The 21,513-nt window shown below is 38.5% G+C and overlaps 1 protein-coding gene across 8 annotated transcripts in view; it reads left to right on the top strand.

Annotated features, from left to right (window-relative positions):
* Positions 1 to 21,513, top strand: part of MPRIP (myosin phosphatase Rho interacting protein) — a 384,980-nt gene that overhangs the window by 203,351 nt on the left and 160,116 nt on the right. For all 8 annotated transcript variants that reach the window (XM_053694605.1, XM_053694610.1, XM_053694609.1 and 5 more), the window contains exon 4: positions 12,251 to 12,399. In XM_053694605.1, coding sequence (XP_053550580.1) covers positions 12,251 to 12,399 — 149 coding nt within the window. The remainder of the gene's footprint in view (positions 1 to 12,250; positions 12,400 to 21,513) is intronic.

Genomic DNA, 21,513 nt, shown 5'->3' with positions numbered 1-21,513 from the left:
AAGAGTTTCAGAATTATCTGCTCTGCAGTGTTCTCCTCCTTATCTGGTGTTCCATGCAGATAAGGTGGTTTTACGTACTAAACCTGGGTTTCTTCCAAAAGTTGTTTCTAACAAAAACATTAACCAGGAGATTATCGTACCTTCTCTGTGTCCGAAACCAGTTTCAAAGAAGGAACGTTTGTTGCACAATTTGGATGTTGTTCGCGCTCTAAAATTCTATCTAGATGCTACAAAGGATTTTAGACAAACATCTTCCTTGTTTGTTGTTTATTCCGGTAAAAGGAGAGGTCAAAAAGCAACTTCTACCTCTCTCTCTTTTTGGATTAAAAGCATCATCAGATTGGCTTACGAGACTGCCGAACGGCAGCCTCCCGAAAGAATCACAGCTCATTCCACTAGGGCTGTGGCTTCCACTTGGGCCTTCAAGAACGAGGCTTCTGTTGATCAGATATGTAGGGCAGCGACTTGGTCTTCACTGCACACTTTTACCAAATTTTACAAGTTTGATACTTTTGCTTCTTCTGAGGCTATTTTTGGGAGAAAGGTTTTGCAAACCGTGGTGCCTTCCATTTAGGTGACCTGATTTGCTCCCTCCCTTCATCCGTGTCCTAAAGCTTTGGTATTGGTTCCCACAAGTAAGGATGACGCCGTGGACCGGACACACCTATGTTGGAGAAAACAGAATTTATGTTTACCTGATAAATTACTTTCTCCAACGGTGTGTCCGGTCCACGGCCCGCCCTGGTTTTTTTAATCAGGTCTGATAATTTATTTTCTTTAACTACAGTCACCACGGTACCATATGGTTTCTCCTATGCAAATATTCCTCCTTAACGTCGGTCGAATGACTGGGGTAGGCGGAGCCTAGGAGGGATCATGTGACCAGCTTTGCTGGGCTCTTTGCCATTTCCTGTTGGGGAAGAGAATATCCCACAAGTAAGGATGACGCCGTGGACCGGACACACCGTTGGAGAAAGTAATTTATCAGGTAAACATAAATTCTGTTTCTATCAAAGCGTGGGTTCTCTGAGTCAGTTATAGATACTCTGATTCAGGCTAGAAAGCCTGTCACCAGGAAAATCTACCATAAGATATGGCGGAAATATCTTTGTTGGTGTGAATCCAAGGGTTACTCATGGAGTAAGATTAGGATTCCCAGGATATTGTCCTTTCTCCAAGAAGGATTGGAGAAAGGATTGTCAGCTAGTTCCTTAAAAGGACAAATATCTGCTTTGTCTATCCTGTTACACAAGCGTCTGGCAGAAGTACCAGACGTTCAAGCGTTTGCTCAGGCTTTAGTCAGAATCAAGCCTGTCTATAAACCTGTGGCTCCGCCATGGAGTTTGAATCTAGTTCTTTCAGTTCAAGGGGTTCCATTTGAACCTTTACATTCCATAGACATTAAGTTGTTATCTTGGAAAGTTTTGTTTTTGGTAGCTATCTCTTCTGCTCGAAGAGTTTCTGAATTATCTGCCTTACAGTGTGATTCACCTTACCTGGTGTTTCACGCAGATAAGGTAGTTTTGCGTACCACGCCTGGTTTTCTTCCTGAAGTTGTTTCTAACAAGAATATTAACCAGGAAATAGTTGTTCCTTCTCTGTGTCCTAATCCATCTTCGAAGAAGGAACGTCTTTTACACAATCTTGATGTAGTTCGTGCTTTAAAGTTCTATTTACAATCAACTAAGGATTTCAGAGAAACATCTTCCTTGTTTGTTATCTATTCTGGTAAGAGGAGAGGTCAGAAAGCGACTGCTACCTCTCTTTCCTTTTGGCTAAAAAGCATCATCTGTTTGGCCTATGAGACTGCTGGCCAGCAGCCTCCTGAAAGAATTACTGCTCATTCTACCAGAGCAGTGGCTTCCACATGGGCTTTCAAAAATGAGGCTTCTGTTGAACAGATTTGTAAGGCAGCGACTTGGTCTTCACTGCATACTTTTGCCAAATTTTACAAATTTGATACTTTTGCTTCTTCGGAGGCTATTTTTGGGAGAAAGGTTTTGCAAGCAGTGGTGCCTTCCATTTAAGGTACCTGTCTTGTTCCCTCCCTTCATCCATGTCCTAAAGCTTTGGTATTGGTATCCCACAAGTAAAGGATGAATCCGTGGACTGGATACACCTTGCAAGAGAAAACAGAATTTATGCTTACCTGATAAATTACTTTCTCTTGCGGTGTATCTAGTACAAGGCCCGCCCTGGCATTTAAGTCAGGTAAATTTTTTTTGTTTAAACTACAGTCACCACTGCACCCTATGGTTTCTCCTTTTTCTTCCTAACCTTTGGTCGAATGACTGGGGGTGGAGCTAGAGGGGGAGCTATATGGACAGCTCTGCTGTGTGCTCTCTTTGCCACTTCCTGTAGGAAATGAGAATATCCCACAAGTAAAGGATGAATCCGTGGACTGGATACACCGCAAGAGAAAGTAATTTATCAGGTAAGCATAAATTCTGTTTTTTAGAAATTTATTTTAGTTTTTTGTCCTTGCGGGCTCACCGTAGTTATCCCTGCGCATGTGCAGTTGTGCAGACGAGACGCTACAGGTGATCCGCATTTGAAGCACATTGTGGAGGGTATATAAGTGGGTAAGTTGCACTGTATTTTATGTTTGAGGAAGAGGTTCACGACCCCGAAATGTCACAGTTCTAATAAAAGAAGTTTGTGGTATTCAAAACGGAGAGTGCGGGACCTGTTCATTTCTCTCTCTCTCTCTCTCTCTCTCTCTCTCTCTCTATCTATCCATCTATAATCTGTACAGCAAAACTATACATGTTTAATGCTTTTAAAACCCTGTTTTGTTTGCAGATCTTTTGGAATACAGCTCTCAAACGCTCACATTTGTCAAAAGTATATAAATCAAGGGAAAACTTCCATTTCATTTAGTTTCAGTGATACTGAAAATTTAAAGCGCATGCACGCACGCACACACACACACAAGACTTTCTCATTAGGGCAAGGAAACGTGACTTAAATAATGAGACAGGCCATAGGATGACTGACTGTGAATTCCAGTCTAGGGGATATGACGGTTTTAACTGCCCAGATAGGAAATATTGCCACTTCAAAGCAGCTGGTGATGACAAGGGTGTGAAATGTGCTCTTTATGTTTAGGGGTCACTCTGTAATCAGGCATAGGAAGGTGGTGGTAAAAAGACAGATCCTGGATATTTTAAAAGCATTTTTCTTCCCTGTGGGTAAACTGTACAATTCCTCACTGTGAGTCATCTTTAGGTCATGCTTTCAAATCTTATTCTTTGTAAAATGGTTTAACAAATCAAATTTGAGGGACATAATAATGTACAATCAAAAAATGATCTAAGGCGTCTCAGCATTTTATTATTGCCAAAAAGCAAAATTTGTAACCTGCAAATGCTGTAAATCGGGTTTAGGCAATTTGTAACATTTTGAAACGTAGGTTACAGATTTTTCTTTTTGGTCTCTCTAGGAGTGTGGGACAAAGCACAAATGTTACACAAAAGCATGTCCCTTTAAAGTGAAAGTAAATTTAACTGTACTAGAATCATGCTATAGTTTAACTGACTATAAACCAGTTTAGTCGCTAACTTTGTTTTTTTTAAACTGTAAATTATATTGAAATAGTTTAATTCCAATCTTATTACCCTGTATGTTTCTCCGTCCCCTCGCTGTCTTCCGGATTTATGCTTCTTACAGTGATCAGCGGTCCCACCCGTCGTATGCGTAAGGATGCGTGCTTGTACTCAAGGCAAATTTTTTGCGCATGCGTGCTTAGTGCCGATGTATCTGTCATTGGCTGTTTCCCTGTATAGCTCAATGTGCATGTGTGTCTCATGGATGCGCTTCTAGACACGGAGTACATTAAATGAGACAGGCATGCACATATTAAGGTGGGGGCGTTTAATGTAATTTCCAGACGCCGCTGGGGGACCAATAGAAATATAGATAACGATATTCATCAATGCAAAATAAAAAAAAAGAGAGAGAGGCGGTGGAACGGCGATATAGCGAGGCAAAATAAAGGTACATTTTACTGATACATATATCATATTTAAAAATATCATGAATTAAAAAGTTATTTTGCGCTATATTTTGCTTTGCAGCATAGAGGTGCTGGCAACTTTACTTTTCCTTTAACTATGTGTTTTAACCTCCTTGCAAACAATTTTGTAATAGTAAACGGCTTTAGCAGATTAGAGTATAAAATGTATGCAATATTCTTTCTTAAGGTTTATTTGTGTATATGAATGATCTGATTTTGTGTTTTTGAAGCCACAACCTAATAAAATGGGTTGAGCTTGTAGGTATTATCAGATCTTATTAATTTATTATTACATTATGTAAATATACTTGCTTATTTATTTTATATCTGTCCATGAACTAATCACCAATACTTGGAGAGAACAATGGAAAATTAACATTGTATTACTTTATCTCTTCTATAACCCACTGGGAGTGTAATTTCTTCTACTGGCTGTGTTAACACAGCTTGGCCTTGAGGCCAAAAACTTTCAGGGTGGGTGGGGATACCACAGGCTGAATCAACTATTTCAAATGCCAATATAAGGGTATTGGAAATACTTGTAAACAATTTAATACACTCAAGCAGGTAAAGTGAATCATTGGGAACAAACTTAAGGGGAGATTTCTTTCATGTAATTAACAAGAGTCCATGAGCTAGTGACGTATGGGATATACATTCCTACCAGGAGGGGCAAAGTTTCCCAAACCTTAAAATGCCTATAAATACACCCCTCACCACACCCACAAATCAGTTTTACAAACTTTGCCTCCAAGGGAGGTGGTGAAGTAAGTTTGTGCTAGATTCTACGTTGATATGCGCTCCGCAGCAAGTTGGAGCCCGGTTTTCCTCTCAGCGTGCAGTGAATGTCAGAGGGATGTGAAGAGAGTATTGCCTATTGAATGCAGTGATCTCCTTCTACGGGATCTATTTCATAAGGTTCTCTGTTATCGGTCGTAGAGATTCATCTCTTACCTCCCTTTTCAGATCGACGATATACTCTTATATTTACCATTTCCTCTACTGATTCTCGTTTCAGTACTGGTTTGGCTTTCTACAAACATGTAGATGAGTGTCCTGGGGTAAGTAAGTCTTATTTTCTGTGACACTCTAAGCTATGGTTGGGCACTTTATTTATAAAGTTTTAAATATATGTATTCAAACATTTATTTGCCTTGACTTGAATGTTCAACTTTCCTTATTTCCAGACAGTCAGTTTCATATTTGGGATTATGCTTTAAATTATCATATTTTTTCTTACCTCAAAAATTTGACTTTTTTCCCTGTGGGCTGTTAGGCTCGCGGGGGTTGAAAATGCTTCATTTTATTGCGTCTTTTTTGGCGCAAAAATTCTTTTCGTTTCCGGCGTCATACGTGTCGCCGGAAGTTGCGTCATTTTTGACGTTATTTTGCGCCAAAAATGTCGGCGTTCCGGATGTGGCGTCATTTTTGGCGCCAAAAGCATTTAGGCGCCAAATAATGTGGGCGTCTTATTTGGCGCCAAAAAATATGGGCGTCGCTTTTGTCTCCACATTATTTCAGTCTCATTTTTCATTTGCTTCTGGTTGCTAGAAGCTTGATGTTTGGCATTTTTTTCCCATTCCTGAAACTGTCTTATAAGGAATTTGATCTATTTTGCTTTATATGTTGTTTTTTCTCTTACATATTGCAAGATGTCTCACGTTGCATCTGAGCCAGAAGATACTACAGGAAAACCACTGCCTGCTGGATCTACCAAAGCTAAGTGTATCTGCTGTAAACTTTTGGTAGCTATTCCTCCAGCTGTTGTTTGTAATAATTGTCATGACAAACTTGTTAAAGCAGATAATATTTCCTTTAGTGATGTACCATTGCCTGTTGCAGTTCCCTCAACATCTAAGGTGCAGAATGTTCCTGATAACATAAGAGATTTTGTTTCTGAATCCATAAAGAAGGCTTTGTCTGTTATTTCTCCTTCTAGTAAACGTAAAAAGTCTTTTAAATCTTCTCTCTCTACAGATGAATTTTTAAATGAACACCATCATTCTGATTCTTTGGACTCTTCTGGTTCAGAGGATTCTATCTCAGAGATTGATGCTGATAAATCTTCATATTTATTTAAGATGGAATTTATTCGCTCTTTACTTAAAGAAGTACTAATTGCTTTAGAAATAGAGGATTCTAGTCCTCTTGATACTAATTCTATACGTTTGGATAAGGTTTTTAAAGCTCCTGCGGTTATTCCAGAAGTCTTTCCTGTTCCTAATGCTATTTCTGCAGTAATTTCTAAGGAATGGGATAAATTGGGTAATTCATTTACTCCTTCTAAACGTTTTAAGCAATTATATCCTGTTCCGCCTGACAGGTTAGAATTTTGGGACAAAATCCCTAAAGTTGATGGGGCTATTTCTACCCTTGCTAAACGTACTACCATTCCTACGTCAGATGGTACCTCGTTTAAGGATCCTTTAGATAGAAAAATTGAATCTTTTCTAAGAAAAGCTTATCTATGTTCAGGTAATCTTCTTAGACCTGCTATATCATTGGCTGATGTTGCTGCAGCTTCAACTTTTTGGTTGGAAACTCTAGCGCAACAAGTAACAAATCGTGATTCTCATGATATTATTATTCTTCTCCAGCATGCTAATAATTTCATCTGTGATGCCATTTTTGATATTATTAGAGTTGATGTTAGGTTTATGTCTCTGGCTATCTTAGCCAGAAGAGCTTTATGGCTTAAGACCTGGAATGCTGATATGGCTTCTAAATCAACTCTACTTTCCATTTCTTTCCAGGGAAACAAATTATTTGGTTCTCAGTTGGATTCTATTATTTCAACTGTTACTGGTGGGAAAGGAACTTTTTTACCACAGGATAAAAAGTCTAAAGGTAAAAACAGGGCTAACAATCGTTTTCGTTCCTTTCGTTTCAACAAAGAACAAAAGCCTGATCCTTCGTCCTCAGGAGCAGTTTCAGTTTGGAAACCATCTCCAGTCTGGAATAAATCCAAGCCTGCTAGAAAGGCAAAGCCTGCTTCTAAGTTCACATGAAGGTACGGCCCTCATTCCAGTTCAGCTGGTAGGGGGCAGGTTACGTTTTTTCAAAGAAATTTGGATCAATTCTGTTCACAATCTTTGGATTCAGAACATTGTTTCAGAAGGGTACAGAATTGGTTTCAAGATGAGACCTCCTGCAAAGAGATTTTTTCTTTCCCATGTCCCAGTAAATCCAGTGAAAGCTCAAGCATTTCTGAATTGTGTTTCAGATCTAGAGTTGGCTGGAGTAATTATGCCAGTTCCAGTTCTGGAACAGGGGATGGGGTTTTATTCAAATCTCTTCATTGTACCAAAGAAGGAGAATTCCTTCAGACCAGTTCTGGATCTAAAATTATTGAATCGTTATGTAAGGATACCAACGTTCAAGATGGTAACTGTAAGGACTATATTGCCTTTTGTTCAGCAAGGGAATTATATGTCCACAATAGATTTACAGGATGCATATCTGCATATTCCGATTCATCCAGATCATTATCAGTTCCTGAGATTCTCTTTTCTAGACAAGCATTACCAATTTGTGGCTCTACCGTTTGGCCTTGCTACAGCTCCAAGAATTTTCACAAAGATTCTCGGTGCCCTTCTGTCTGTAATCAGAGAACAGGGTATTGTGGTATTTCCTTATTTGGACGATATCTTGGTACTTGCTCAGTCTTTACATTTAGCAGAGTCTCATACGAATCGACTTGTGTTGTTTCTTCAAGATCATGGTTGGAGGATCAATTTACCAAAAAGTTCTTTGATTCCTCAAACAAGGGTAACCTTTCTGGGTTTCCAGATAGATTCAGTGTCCATGACTCTGTCTTTAACAGACAAGAGACGTCTAAAATTGATTACAGCCTGTCGAAACCTTCAGTCTCAATCATTCCCTTCGGTAGCCTTATGCATGGAAATTCTAGGTCTTATGACTGCTGCATCGGACGCGATCCCCTTTGCTCGTTTTCACATGCGACCTCTTCAGCTCTGTATGCTGAACCAATGGTGCAGGGATTACACGAAGATATATCAATTAATATCTTTAAAACCGATTGTTCGGCACTCTCTAACGTGGTGGACAGATCACCTTCGTTTAATTCAGGGGGCTTCTTTTGTTCTTCCGACCTGGACTGTAATTTCAACAGATGCAAGTCTCACAGGTTGGGGAGCTGTGTGGGGATCTCTGACGGCACAAGGAGTTTGGGAATCTCAGGAGGTGAGATTACCGATCAATATCTTGGAACTCCGTGCAGTTTTCAGAGCTCTTCAGTTTTGGCCTCTTCTGAAGAGAGAATCGTTCATTTGTTTTCAGACAGACAATGTCACAACTGTGGCATACATCAATCATCAAGGAGGGACTCACAGTCCTCTGGCTATGAAAGAAGTATCTCGAATTTTGGTTTGGGCAGAATCCAGCTCCTGTCTAATCTCTGCGGTTCATATCCCAGGTGTAGACAATTGGGAAGCGGATTATCTCAGTCGCCAAACGTTGCATCCGGGCGAATGGTCTCTTCACCCAGAGGTATTTCTTCAGATTGTTCAAATGTGGGGGCTCCCAGAGATAGATCTGATGGCCTCTCATCTAAACAAGAAACTTCCCAGGTATCTGTCCAGATCCCGGGATCCTCAGGCGGAGGCAGTGGATGCATTATCACTTCCTTGGAAGTATCATCCTGCCTATATCTTTCCGCCTCTAGTTCTTCTTCCCAGAGTAATCTCCAAGATTCTGAGGGAATGCTCGTTTGTTCTGCTAATAGCTCCGGCATGGCCTCACAGGTTTTGGTATGCGGATCTTGTCCGGATGGCATCTTGCCAACCATGGACTCTTCCGTTAAGACCAGACCTTCTGTCACAAGGTCCTTTTTTCCATCCGGATCTGAAATCCTTAAATTTAAAGGTATGGAGATTGAACGCTTGATTCTTGGTCATAGAGGTTTCTCTGACTCCGTGATTAATACTATGTTACAGGCTCGTAAATCTGTATCTCGAGAGATATATTATAGAGTCTGGAAGACTTATATTTCTTGGTGTCTTTCTCATCATTTTTCTTGGCATTCTTTTAGAATACCGAGAATTTTACAGTTTCTTCAGGATGGTTTAGATAAGGGTTTGTCCGCAAGTTCTTTGAAAGGACAAATCTCCGCTCTTTCTGTTCTTTTTCACAGAAAGATTGCTATTCTTCCTGATATTCATTGTTTTGTACAAGCTTTGGTTCGTATAAAACCTGTCATTAAGTCAATTTCTCCTCCTTGGAGTTTGAATTTGGTTCTGGGAGCTCTTCAAGCTCCTCCGTTTGAACCTATGCATTCATTGGACATTAAATTACTTTCTTGGAAAGTTTTGTTCCTTTTGGCCATCTCTTCTGCTAGAAGAGTTTCTGAATTATCTGCTCTTTCGTGTGAGTCTCCTTTTCTGATTTTTCATCAGGATAAGGCGGTGTTGCGAACTTCTTTTGAATTTTTACCTAAAGTTGTGAATTCCAACAACATTAGTAGAGAAATTGTGGTTCCTTCATTATGTCCTAATCCTAAGAATTCTAAGGAGAAATCATTGCATTCTTTGGATGTTGTTAGAGCTTTGAAATATTATGTTGAAGCTACGAAATCTTTCCGTAAGACTTCTAGTCTATTTGTTATCTCTTCCGGTTCTAGGAAAGGCCAGAAAGCTTCTGCCATTTCTTTGGCATCTTGGTTGAAATCTTTAATTCATCTTGCCTATGTTGAGTCGGGTAAAATTCCGCCTCAGAGAATTACAGCTCATTCTACTAGGTCAGTATCTACTTCCTGGGCGTTTAGGAATGAAGCTTCGGTTGACCAGATCTGCAAAGCAGCAACTTGGTCCTCTTTGCATACTTTTACTAAATTCTACCATTTTGATGTGTTTTCTTCTTCTGAAGCAGTTTTTGGTAGAAAAGTTCTTCAGGCAGCGGTTTCAGTTTGAATCTTCTGCTTATGTTTTTTGTTAAACTTTATTTTGGGTGTGGATTATTTTCAGCAGGAATTGGCTGTCTTTATTTTATCCCTCCCTCTCTAGTGACTCTTGTGTGGAAAGATCCACATCTTGGGTAGTCATTATCCCATACGTCACTAGCTCATGGACTCTTGTTAATTACATGAAAGAAAACATAATTTATGTAAGAACTTACCTGATAAATTCATTTCTTTCATATTAACAAGAGTCCATGAGGCCCACCCTTTTTTGTGGTGGTTATGATTTTTTTGTATAAAGCACAATTATTCCAATTCCTTATTTTATATGCTTCGCACTTTTTTTCTTATCACCCCACTTCTTGGCTATTCGTTAAACTGATTTGTGGGTGTGGTGAGGGGTGTATTTATAGGCATTTTAAGGTTTGGGAAACTTTGCCCCTCCTGGTAGGAATGTATATCCCATACGTCACTAGCTCATGGACTCTTGTTAATATGAAAGAAATGAATTTATCAGGTAAGTTCTTACATAAATTATGTTTTTTTTTTGGGTAAACTGTCACTTTAACCTTCACTTTATAATGACTGAATATAGTGCTAATAGATTGTCTTGTCTTCTTTTGTGACCTTGTATAATTTTTTTAGGCAATCAATCATTTATGTGCATTAAGGTTTGACAAATCCAAGAAGCCAGAGTCCTAGAATCTTTTTTTTTTTTTTTTTTTTATATAATAATAATAGCAATTATTAGGTGCATTCAGATCCTTCATGAGGACCAGAATGCGTAAGTAGCTCTTTTCGGGTCTGGATTTATTCTTGTGAAATGATCACCACACTAAGATATGTGCAAACCTGGTCACAGAGTGGTGACCTTTTCACAAGAATAAATCCGGCTCCGAAAAGAGCCAAACGGCACAAGTGACCGCCTACTTACGCATTTGGATCCTTAGGATGGAGCTGAATGCACATATCTAGTAATAATAATGATTATAATAATTGTTTATTATTAGAATAATAGGGATTATTCTTCAAATGTCTGTTTTTTTTAAAAAGAACCTAATGGGGTAATAAAATTGTTCAGCTGGTTCCGCAATACTTCTGCTAACTACTAAGCTTTGTAGCAATTTATCAACTCCTTATTTGCATAGAAAAGAACAAATAATTGCTTTTTACACAATTCTGTAGCTTTGAGTACATAATGGGCTACGCAATTGACCATAGTATTTATATGTATTTTGGACTATGAATTAAACATACAAAGTTGTTTGCAAGCACTGAACTAAATCTTGTCTGAACTAGAGACCTTACTTTTGCTTGTTTTTAGTTTTTATTTTTGCTCTTTCCACAGTCCCTTGGAAGGTTAAAGGGACACTGTACCCAAAAAAATTCTTTCGTGATTCAGATTGAGCATGAAATTTTAAGCAACTTTCTAATTTACTCCTATTATCAAATTTTCTTCATTCTCTTGGTATCTTTATTTGAAATGCAAGAATGTAAGCTTAGATGTCGGCCCATTTTTGGTGAACTGGGGTTGTCCTTGCTGATTGGTGGATAAATTCATCCACCAATAAAAAAAGTGCTTTCCAGAGTACTGAAAACAAAAAAAAAAGCTTAGATGCCTTCTTTTTCAAATAATGATAGCAAGAGAACGAAGAAAAATTGATAATAGGAGTATATTAGAAAGTTGCTTAAAATTGCATGCTCTTTCTGAATTACAAAAGAAAAAAATATGATAATTGATAAAATGATATTCTAGGTTGGCATCAGGAGCACTAAATGACAGGAAATAGTGCTGACAACTAGTTCTCTTGCAAATGGATACCATTCTTGCAAAATTGCTGCTTTATAGTGCTTCAGAAGTGGCCAGTGCCTAAGCTTGTGTCCCTGCTTTTCAACAAAAGATACCATGAGAGCAAAGAAAAACTGATCATAGAAGTAAATTGGAAAGTTGTTAAAATTGCTTGCTCTGAGTCATTAAAGAAAAATTGTGATTTTCATATCCCTTTTAGAAGGATATTTAGAAACCTAGGTTTTCAAACACAAACTTTTAAATTAAATAGCTGGTTTAGACAATATGCAGCAATTTGAAATCCTAGGTTTCAGAATTTGCTTTTTGGCCTCTCCAGGTATCAATTTTTTTACACAAAATCAAGTTGCTGTTATAACGTGGATGTAATAAATCATTTTCAACATGTATGTTATACACAAGTATATTTCAATATAATGTATGACTATCTGTGGGTACCATATTATAAAGTCTGTTTACTTATTCTTTTTTTTTTTACATTTTTTTAACATTTCTTTTTCATCTCTTTGCGTAGCCCACCACACTCCCTCAAGGAACAATTAATATGAACCAGTGTACAGACGTCATAGACGGGGAAAGCCGAACAGGACAGAAATATTCTCTTTGCATCTTAACCCCAGAAGAACATTTCATCAGGGCTGAAAACAAGGAAATAATTAACGGGTGAGTGTATTGTAAGTGAACCCGCTGTGATTTAACAGAACAAGGGAACTAAATGGAACATAGACTACTGTCTGTCATTGAACATAAAAGGACAGTGTTGACTAAACAGAAAAATAAATATCTCTTAATAAGACGAGAATAGCAAACACAAATTTGAATTGCATTTGTAGCCAACACACTTTTGAATTGCATTTGTAGCCAACACACTTTTGAATTGCATTTGTAGCCAACACGCTTTTGAATTGCATTTGTAGCCAACACGCTTTTGAATTGCATTTGCAGCCAACACGCTTTTGAATTGCATTTGTAGCCAACACGCTTTTGAATTGCATTTGTAGCCAACACGCTTTTGAATTGCATTTGTAGCCAACACGCTTTTGAATTGCATTTGTAGCCAACACGCTTTTGAATTGCATTTGTAGCCAACACGCTTTTGAATTGCATTTGTAGCCAACACGCTTTTGAATTGCATTTGTAGCCAACACGCTTTTGAATTGCATTTGTAGCCAACACGCTTTTGAATTGCATTTGTAGCCAACACGCTTTTGAATTGCATTTGCAGCCAACACTCTTTTGAATTGCATTTGCAGCCAACACGCTTTTGAATTGCATTTGCAGCCAACACGCTTTTGAATTGCATTTGCAGCCAACACGCTTTTGAATTGCATTTGGTAATTGACCATTGGTGTTACATAAATAAAATGCAATGGGGGCGAGGCCTGCTGGGACATAATTTAAATATTATTGTTACAGGCTAAAAAATGATGCTGCAGTTAAAGGGACACTGAACCCAATTTTTTTTCTTTCGTGAATGAGGTAGACCATGAAATTTAAAGGAACTTTCTAATTTAGTCTTATCAAATTCTCTTCATTCTCTTGGTATCTTTATTTGAAATGCAAGAATGTAAGTTTAGATGCTGGCCCATTTTTGGTGAACAATCTGGGTTGTTCTTGCTGATCGGTGGATAAATTCATCCACCAATAAAAAAGTGCTGTCCAGAGCTAAACCAAAGAATAAGCTTATATGCCTTTTTCAAATAAAGATAGCAAGAGAACAAAGAAAATTGATAATAGGACTAAATTAGAAAGTTGCTTAAAATTGCATTCTCTATCTGAATTACGAAAGAAAAATTTTCGGTTCAGTGTCCCTTTAAAGGCAACATTTTGATAATAGCTTGTTTCATGAATCTTATTAAATTACCAGTAATTCATAAAGGGTCATTATAATACTTATCTAAAAAGCCAGTAGAAAACCTTTTAAAAACTTACTTAGAAGCTCCCAGTTTAGCACTGATGATGTTAGGCTGGGACACCCAGTGAAAGGGGCTGAAAAACAGGAAGAGCAGATACTCCCCTTCATATTAAAACAGATTACACAAACAGGAACAAACAGAAATCTGTAGACTTCAGTATACATCCGACACTTTGGAGCTTGGTTTGGAGTCTGAAAATCAGCACAATGTTATTAAAAAAAATAAGCAAAACTATACATTTTTACAATAACACTCCCAGATGGGTGGGTGTGTATGTGTATATATGTGTATATATATGTATGTGTATATATATATATATATATATATATATATATATATATATATATATATATATATATATATATATATATATATATATATATATATATATATATATATATATATATATACGGCCTGCAGGGGCTTAGAAACCGGCAGAGGTTTAGATGTTATAAAGTATATTAGTATAACAATGTAGGTTGTGCAAACCTGGGGAATGAGTAGTTAAAGACGTTATCTATCTTTTTAAACAAAAAAAAAAATCAAGTAGACTGTCCCTTTAAGTAAACTCCTTTGCCACAAATTGCTAACAAATTAGAGCAGGCCATTTCTTCACTGTGCTCCTGTGCTAGACCCTTTGTTGTAATAGCCTCTCATATAAATTACACATTTTTTTCTATTTTATTTTTTATTTTCTCTGCAGTACCCACTCAAATTTTACCTCTTTTTCTTTAGCAGACCAAGCATTTTTAGGAAACCACTTTAGTTTGCAGAAATATATTACTATAAGGAAAAGACCACCACATTCAATATTCATTTTGGTGTCATTTGCGGTTTTGTACATACTGTAGTAAATAGATGGATCAGAGCTGTGCCCCCTGTATGACAAACCTTTGTTCACCATCCGCACTGCAGGAGAGATGTGCAGGATGAGGATTTTATTGGCATGCGCATCTTAGTGGTTAAATGACCATTTTGCATGAATAACATTTTGAGGATTTTATAAAGGAGATTTAAACGATATGAAAGTCAAAATTAACCTGTTAGATTCAAACAGAACATGCAAATTTTAATGACCATTATTGTGATACTCTAACATATTTGAGCATTTTATTTTATGTTATATTGTCAGTAGCAATGTATGCGTTTAACCTCCCCAAATGGGTTAAACGCACAGTTGAAGTGCCTCTGTAGTAGAATCGGCAGAAACTGCCACTGATCCAATCGGCAATGATAATCGCACGACCCAGCTGCGGATTCCGAGTGCTACATCTACAGTGGGTTTAACTCTTTTGCAGGGGTTTAACGCACAGCTTTGCGGCATTGCCAGTGATAAAATTATGTTCTAATGAATTATACTTCATTTTATCACAATAATAGCCCTTTAAACAACTTTCCAATTTACTTCTATTATCAAATGTACTTTTGTTCTTTTGGTATCTTTTGTTGAAGAGCACACCTAGGTAGTTTCAAAAATGTAGAGGTCTTCTATACAGACATGTACTTCCTGTTAGTGTCAATATTAAAATAGCCTTAAAGGGACATGAAACTCTAAATGTTTTTCATGATTCGGATAGAACATAACATTTTAAACATTATAATTTTCTTTTATTATGACATTTTGTTTGCTCTGTTGGTATCTTTTGTTGAAAAGCAAGGCCTTAAGCTCATTGGCGTGCACGTGTCTGGAGCACTATATGAGAGCAGTTTTGCAAGAATATTATCCATCTGCAAGAGCGCTAGATGGCGGAACGATTTCCTGCTATTTAGAGCTCTAAACACCTACTTGGGTATCTCTTCAACAAAGAATACAATGGGATGAAGCAAATTTGATAATAAAAGTAAAATGGGAACTTTTTTTTTAAATTGTATGAATCACAAAAGAAAACGTTTGGATTTCATAACCTTTTTTTATTTTATTTTTATTATTTTTAACATGTTCAAATACTGCTGTTTCATATCAAGTTAAATATCACTTAAATAGTGTTAATGTATTTTTTTTATTTATTAAATAGGAATACAGTAAAGTTAAAGGGTCACTGAACCCAAATTTTTTCTTTCATGATTCAGATAGAGCGTGCAATTTTAAGCATCTTTCTAATTTACTCCTATTATCAATTTTTCTTCATTCTCTTGCTATCTTTATTTAAAAAGCAGGAATGTGATGCATAGGAGCCGGCCCATTTTTGGTTGAGAACCTGGGTTATGCTTGCTTATTGGTGGGTAAATGTAATCCTCCAATACGCAAGCGCTATCCATGGTGCTGAACCTAAAATGGTCTGGTTGCTAAGATTTACATTCCTGTTTTAAAATAAAGATAGCAAGAGAACGAAGAAAAATTGATAATAGGAGTAAATTAGAAAGTTGCTTAAAATTGCATGCTCTATCCGAATCATAAAAGAAAGAAATTGGGTTCAGTGTCCCTTTAATGGATAGACCAGTTAAAACTAATTGTGCATTGGTGCATTTCAATTTGACATTTAAGCATGTTTGCCATATAAATTCATTTGTTATCCGTTTTTCAGAGGCATACACACATATCCTGTGAGAGCCCATGCACCAGTATTCAAACGCTGTTCATGCTCAGAGAGTTGGCTCTGTGTGGTGTGTGTCGCTTTAAGACATAATCTACATGCTACTGCTGACCTTCTGAGCAGGCACAGTGTTTAAATAGTGGTACAGGGCTCTCACAGCATATGTGCGTATGCCGCAGAAAGCCAGTAATAACTTTTATTAGCATTGTTGCTAATGGAAGAATATTGGAAAAATGCTTCTATTTCAAATTGAAAGGGGACCATTCTATCCCCTTTAAAGGGACACTCAAGTCAAAATTAAACTTCATGATTCAGATAGAGCATGACATTTTAAACAACTTTCCAATTTACTTTCATTAACAAAATGTGCATAGTCTTTTTATATTTACACTTTTTGAGTCACCAATTCCTACTGAGTATGTGCAAAATTTCACAGCATATATGTATATGCATTTGTGATTGGCTGATGGCTGTCACATGATACAGGAGGAGTGGAAATAGACATAACTGCAAATTATTTAAAAAAAATCTACTACTCATTAGAAGTTCAGACTAAGTGCTATTGCATTGTCTTCTTATCATGCATTTGTTGATTATGCAAATCTACTGTATTGACTGGTCCTTTAATGTCCCCTTTTAATATTCAAAAGTGTATGCTCAATTGAATGTTACATTTCACTACTGATCTTTAAAGTGAAGGTCAACTTCACGCAACTGCCCCACGGTATTGGATAGACGTTGTAAAATGAGGCTGGGGTTAATTCATCATATATGTTATATTTCATTATTTTTAAACGCTCCGACGATAAGCGCAGCATTCCTGCCCTGCATTTTGTCAAATTGATTGACAGATGACGATTCTTAAAAGAACTAATCCTTTGGAAAAAAAGGATTTGTTCGTTTTAAGAATCTTCATCTGTCAATCGTTTTGGCAAAATGCCAGGCGGGAGAGCTGTTCTTCTCGTCGGAGCACTCAAAAGGTGAATTTTTTTCTTCTTCTCAAAATACTTAAATATAACAAATTTGATTAATTAAATAATAAAACGAGTAAAGCGGTTTGATGGTACAAATACACATTACCAAGTAGACGTATGAAAATGTGTTTTTCATTTTAAAAACAAGTAACAAAGGTGAAATATTTTTGCCGCCATTTTTACATTATTGTAAAAAAAACTAAATGAATAAATACATCCATTTGTTAATTCCTTAATTTATTCATTCTAATTTAGAGAAAAACATTGATGAATAAATAAGTGAATATTGTGTTCGGTTATTTGTTTAATTCCTATAACAAACGAATGCCTGATAAATTAACTGAAAAATGTTTATGCATTTCTAATATCAGGTTGCTGTAAGGAATTAAAAAGTAATCTTTTTAGCATTGTTTAATGAGTACCAGTATATAACCACACTGCACATAATGTAAGGTTTGTGAATTTTTCCGTATTAAAGGGACAGTATACACCAATTTGCATATAACTGTATGTAATCGACACTACTACTATAAAGAATATGCTCAGATACTGATTTAAAAATCCAGTATAAAACCTTTTTAAAAAAGCTCCCAGTTTAGAACTGTTGATGAGTTTAGGCTGGAACATCCACTGAAATGGGCTGAGAAAGCAGGAAACGCAGACCCTCCCCTGCATATGAAAAGACCCTTTACACAAACCGAATTAAGCGGGAGTCTGTAGACATCAGTATACATTTAAACTTTGGGGCTTGGTTAGGAGTCTGAAAATCAGCACAATGTTATTAAAAATAAGCAAAACTATACATTGTTACAAAATCACTCCCAGATGTGCTGTATAAATAGATCCTCTACAAAACATTTATGCAATTAAAAATCTAGTGTACAATGTCCCTTTAAGTCTGTGGTGTAAAATTAATACCTGTGTCCTTGATAACAACATAATGTTCCCGGGCCTGTCACCAACCTGTAATCACCTGCAGGAGTCTACAATAGGAGCATTGTACTGAGACTTCGTTAGTGAGAGAAACCCACACAGGCTCCATAGAACATACACAGACTGTACTGAGCATTGCAACATTTCAACAGATAAAGAACGTATCTCCAAACAGATTCCTTTTTTTTTCTAAAGTCTTAAACTAATGATATAAATGAGGGATCACTGTGTACTATGTTGCAGGGCCATATACCTGGATCTTGTAGGATGCTGCCCTGCTTCATTGGGTGAAATTGGAGAAAACACTGGTGTAAATTTACAGGAAAAGTTGTAAAAATATAAAATAAAAATAATATACACATAATGAAATATTTTATGGGGAATTCATTATGAGTATATGTCCTTTTAAGGGATAGAACAGTCACAATTAAATTTGCATGATTTAGATAGAAGTCATTTTAAGACCCTTTTTAAATGTTCTACTTTTATCAAATGTATTTTGTTTTGTTTGCTTGGTATTTGTTTAAATGGACAGTCAAGTCCAAGAAAACCTTTCATGATTTAAATAGGGAATGTAATTTTAAACAACTTTCCAATTTACTTTTCTTCCTAATGGGAAAGAGTCCACAGCCGCATTCATTACTTATGGGAAATAAGAACCTGGCCAGGAGGAGGCAAAGACACCCCAGCCAAAGGCTTAAATATTCCTCCCACTTTCCCTATCCCCCAGTCATTCTTTGCCTTTCATCACAGGAGGTTGGCAGAGAAGTGTCAGAAGTTTTTCCTATTTGTTATACTTTTATTTATTGTTAATATGTCTCTTATGGAGGGTGCTACCCTTCGACATAAGACAGGAGTTTTAAGTAGTCCTGTTAGCCTCTCGTGGAGGGCCTGGACAAAAGTTAGAGTCCGGAGATGCAGTGGGAGCTTCCCCTGCGACACCATCCCGACTCGTTATAACAGCTCCTTTCAGCACTTGGCGTTGTTGAACGTTGCTTCGCTACCTGCTGTCTTCTCTCGAGCCCATGACGGAGGCGCTGCTACTATTCGTCACAATTGAAGGGCCATGTTCCTGTTCCACGGCGTAGATTCCGGTATGATCGTTTCATTTTATTACATTGTCTGTAATGTGATTTATTATGACAGTATAGTATGGGCCTCGCTGAGGCACCTTCAGTACAGATCTTGGATTCAAGGGATATTTACTCCTTAGGGTGGATTAGTGAACTAGGCCCTTTTATTGGGCCTAGTTTTGCTGCTTTTCGGATTTCATGGGGCTTCTGCTGACTCTGCGTGTTTACGCTTGGGCGGGGTTTCTTCCCCTTCCGCATTCCTGACTGAATGGCGACGGAGAAGAGTCTGCTCCGCTGAGGTCTGGTCATAGGAGGTGGTGAGTGCCCCAGCCATTGTGTGTCAGGTGCCAGTCGATTTTTTTTCAAAATTGTGTGTTTATATTAGTCCTAGCCATGGAGGATTCGGATGCCGGGACTATTGTCTTATTAGATTATGAGTCGTCCTCGGACGAGGATTGACGTTTGGCCCTGTTGTCGCAAGTCTACCACTCTTGTCTCTTGTGCCTACATGGTTTGCCGGGTCCCTCGGGCTCGGGGGACCTTGGGTCTGCTGAACCATCGGCCTCCGGGAGCTCTGTTCCTCAGGAGGCGCCTTCCCAATTGCACACTCCTTTTGGTTTTTGCAGGTGCCCCTGGCTTTGATGTCTCCTTCACGCAGGGTGGATTGTTTCCCCCGGAGATGGCAGGACATTTTCTTTTTAATATTTTATTGGCTCCAATTCGTCTGCAAGACCTCGAAGTTTCCTTGCAGTTATGTGCCTGTCTGCCTATCCCGGGTGTTCAGACCGTGAATTGCACTATAGTATTCCCCCGGGGGTGATTGTGCCCCCTTGTTGTTCTTTTCGTTATAGAATTGTGCAGCTGCGTGTCCTACTACTATGTCTTTTTGATCTATTGGGGGATCCTTTACTTTATCGTCCGGGGACTTCTCAGTTCTCACATGGTTCTTCGGTATAGATTAATGGGGATAATCTTATCTCCCGTTGGTCTACTTTGAACTTTCCCAGCCCTTTTTTCTAAAGAGTTCCGGTCTCTGTTTGGCAGATCCTGCGGAGACATAGTTCCATCTGGGAAGATGCTTTTGTGCGCCCTTGTTTGTTTTATCCAAGTTGGATTTATTTACTTTATATTTTCCTACGGGAATTCTAGGATTGCTTGGTTTTAGTTCTTCCAAGGAAGTCGTTCCTGGGTTTCCATCTGGAGTTGGTGTGTGCACTGTTAATTGTTAGTGATGCATGTTGCGTCTGGCTGGTCTGGTGGGACCTACTGGTTCACTTCTTTTTGTTTGTTTGTTTTAATAAACTACACCTTTCCTCGCTACCTTTGGGTCTGGATGTAAGGAGCGCTTGGGCTGGCCGTGTCAGTCTGCTCCAGTGACATGGGCCGATGGTGCTTCTCCTAGAGACTAGGTGCCGTCGTGTGACTAGTATAGGTCTGGTCCTGCTGAGGTGACTAGTTGCTGCTACATCCGCTTCTGAGAGCTTTTGATGCTCTGATGGAATCTTGGAGGTTGCAGCTCACCATGGGTTCTCCGGGGTTGCCACTGGTGTTTTGGTCATTTCTGCCGTCCCTTAGGGGTCAGGAACCGAGGTGTGCTCGGTCCTTGGTAGCCTGTGCCTTGTGACTGCTGCTCTGGGGGTTTTTTTTTCTTGGACTCGGGATGCGTGTTTTATCGCAGTATATATCCTGTATTCTTCTGTGCTTCTTTCTTTTCCTCAACGAGTTAGTCTGCCAGCTTGTTGGGCAGGTTTGGGGCATGTGGCACTGGGTCCTGACTACTAGAATCTGACCCCTTCTCTCGGATCTCATCGTAGTTCTGGGAGGGAAGTCTAGGGTTCAGTCCATCCACGTGTCGGCTTCTATCCTTAAGTCCCTGTTATCCCCTTGGGTGTTAGGGGTTGGGTCAGGCTGGTTTCCATTGTTCTCCTTCGGTAGTTTGGAATTGTTGGCGGATTAGGTACCCAGGGCTTCTGGACCTTCTTTTCTTAGGGCTTTTTTGCCCTATTGTCCTCATTAGGTCTAGGATTTGACTCTAGACTATTTGCCCTTTTCTTTCTTTTTTGTCCCGCATTTGCGGACCTTTACTTGGCACATGATGGTTGCACGTTAGTTTGCTTTACTGCCGGTGTTGTGGGAGCTTGAGAGCCTGTCTCTCATAGAGCTTATTTTTTGTGTGTGTTGGTCGCTGGATGGTTTGTCTTGACTTTCTCCTATGGCCTGTGGTAGACTCCCCTGACGGGGGTTGGTTTTTGGGGTCTTCCGTCACTCTGCCCTTTGGGGCGTTCGGTGCCTGTACACTCATCGGTAGATGGTTTAGGTGTCTTGCGGAACCGTCCTCTCGGTCCTT

The sequence above is a fragment of the Bombina bombina genome, chromosome 11, assembly GCF_027579735.1.
Source record: "Bombina bombina isolate aBomBom1 chromosome 11, aBomBom1.pri, whole genome shotgun sequence".
Lineage (NCBI taxonomy): Eukaryota > Metazoa > Chordata > Amphibia > Anura > Bombinatoridae > Bombina > Bombina bombina.
This window is presented reverse-complemented; position numbering and strand designations above follow the sequence as displayed.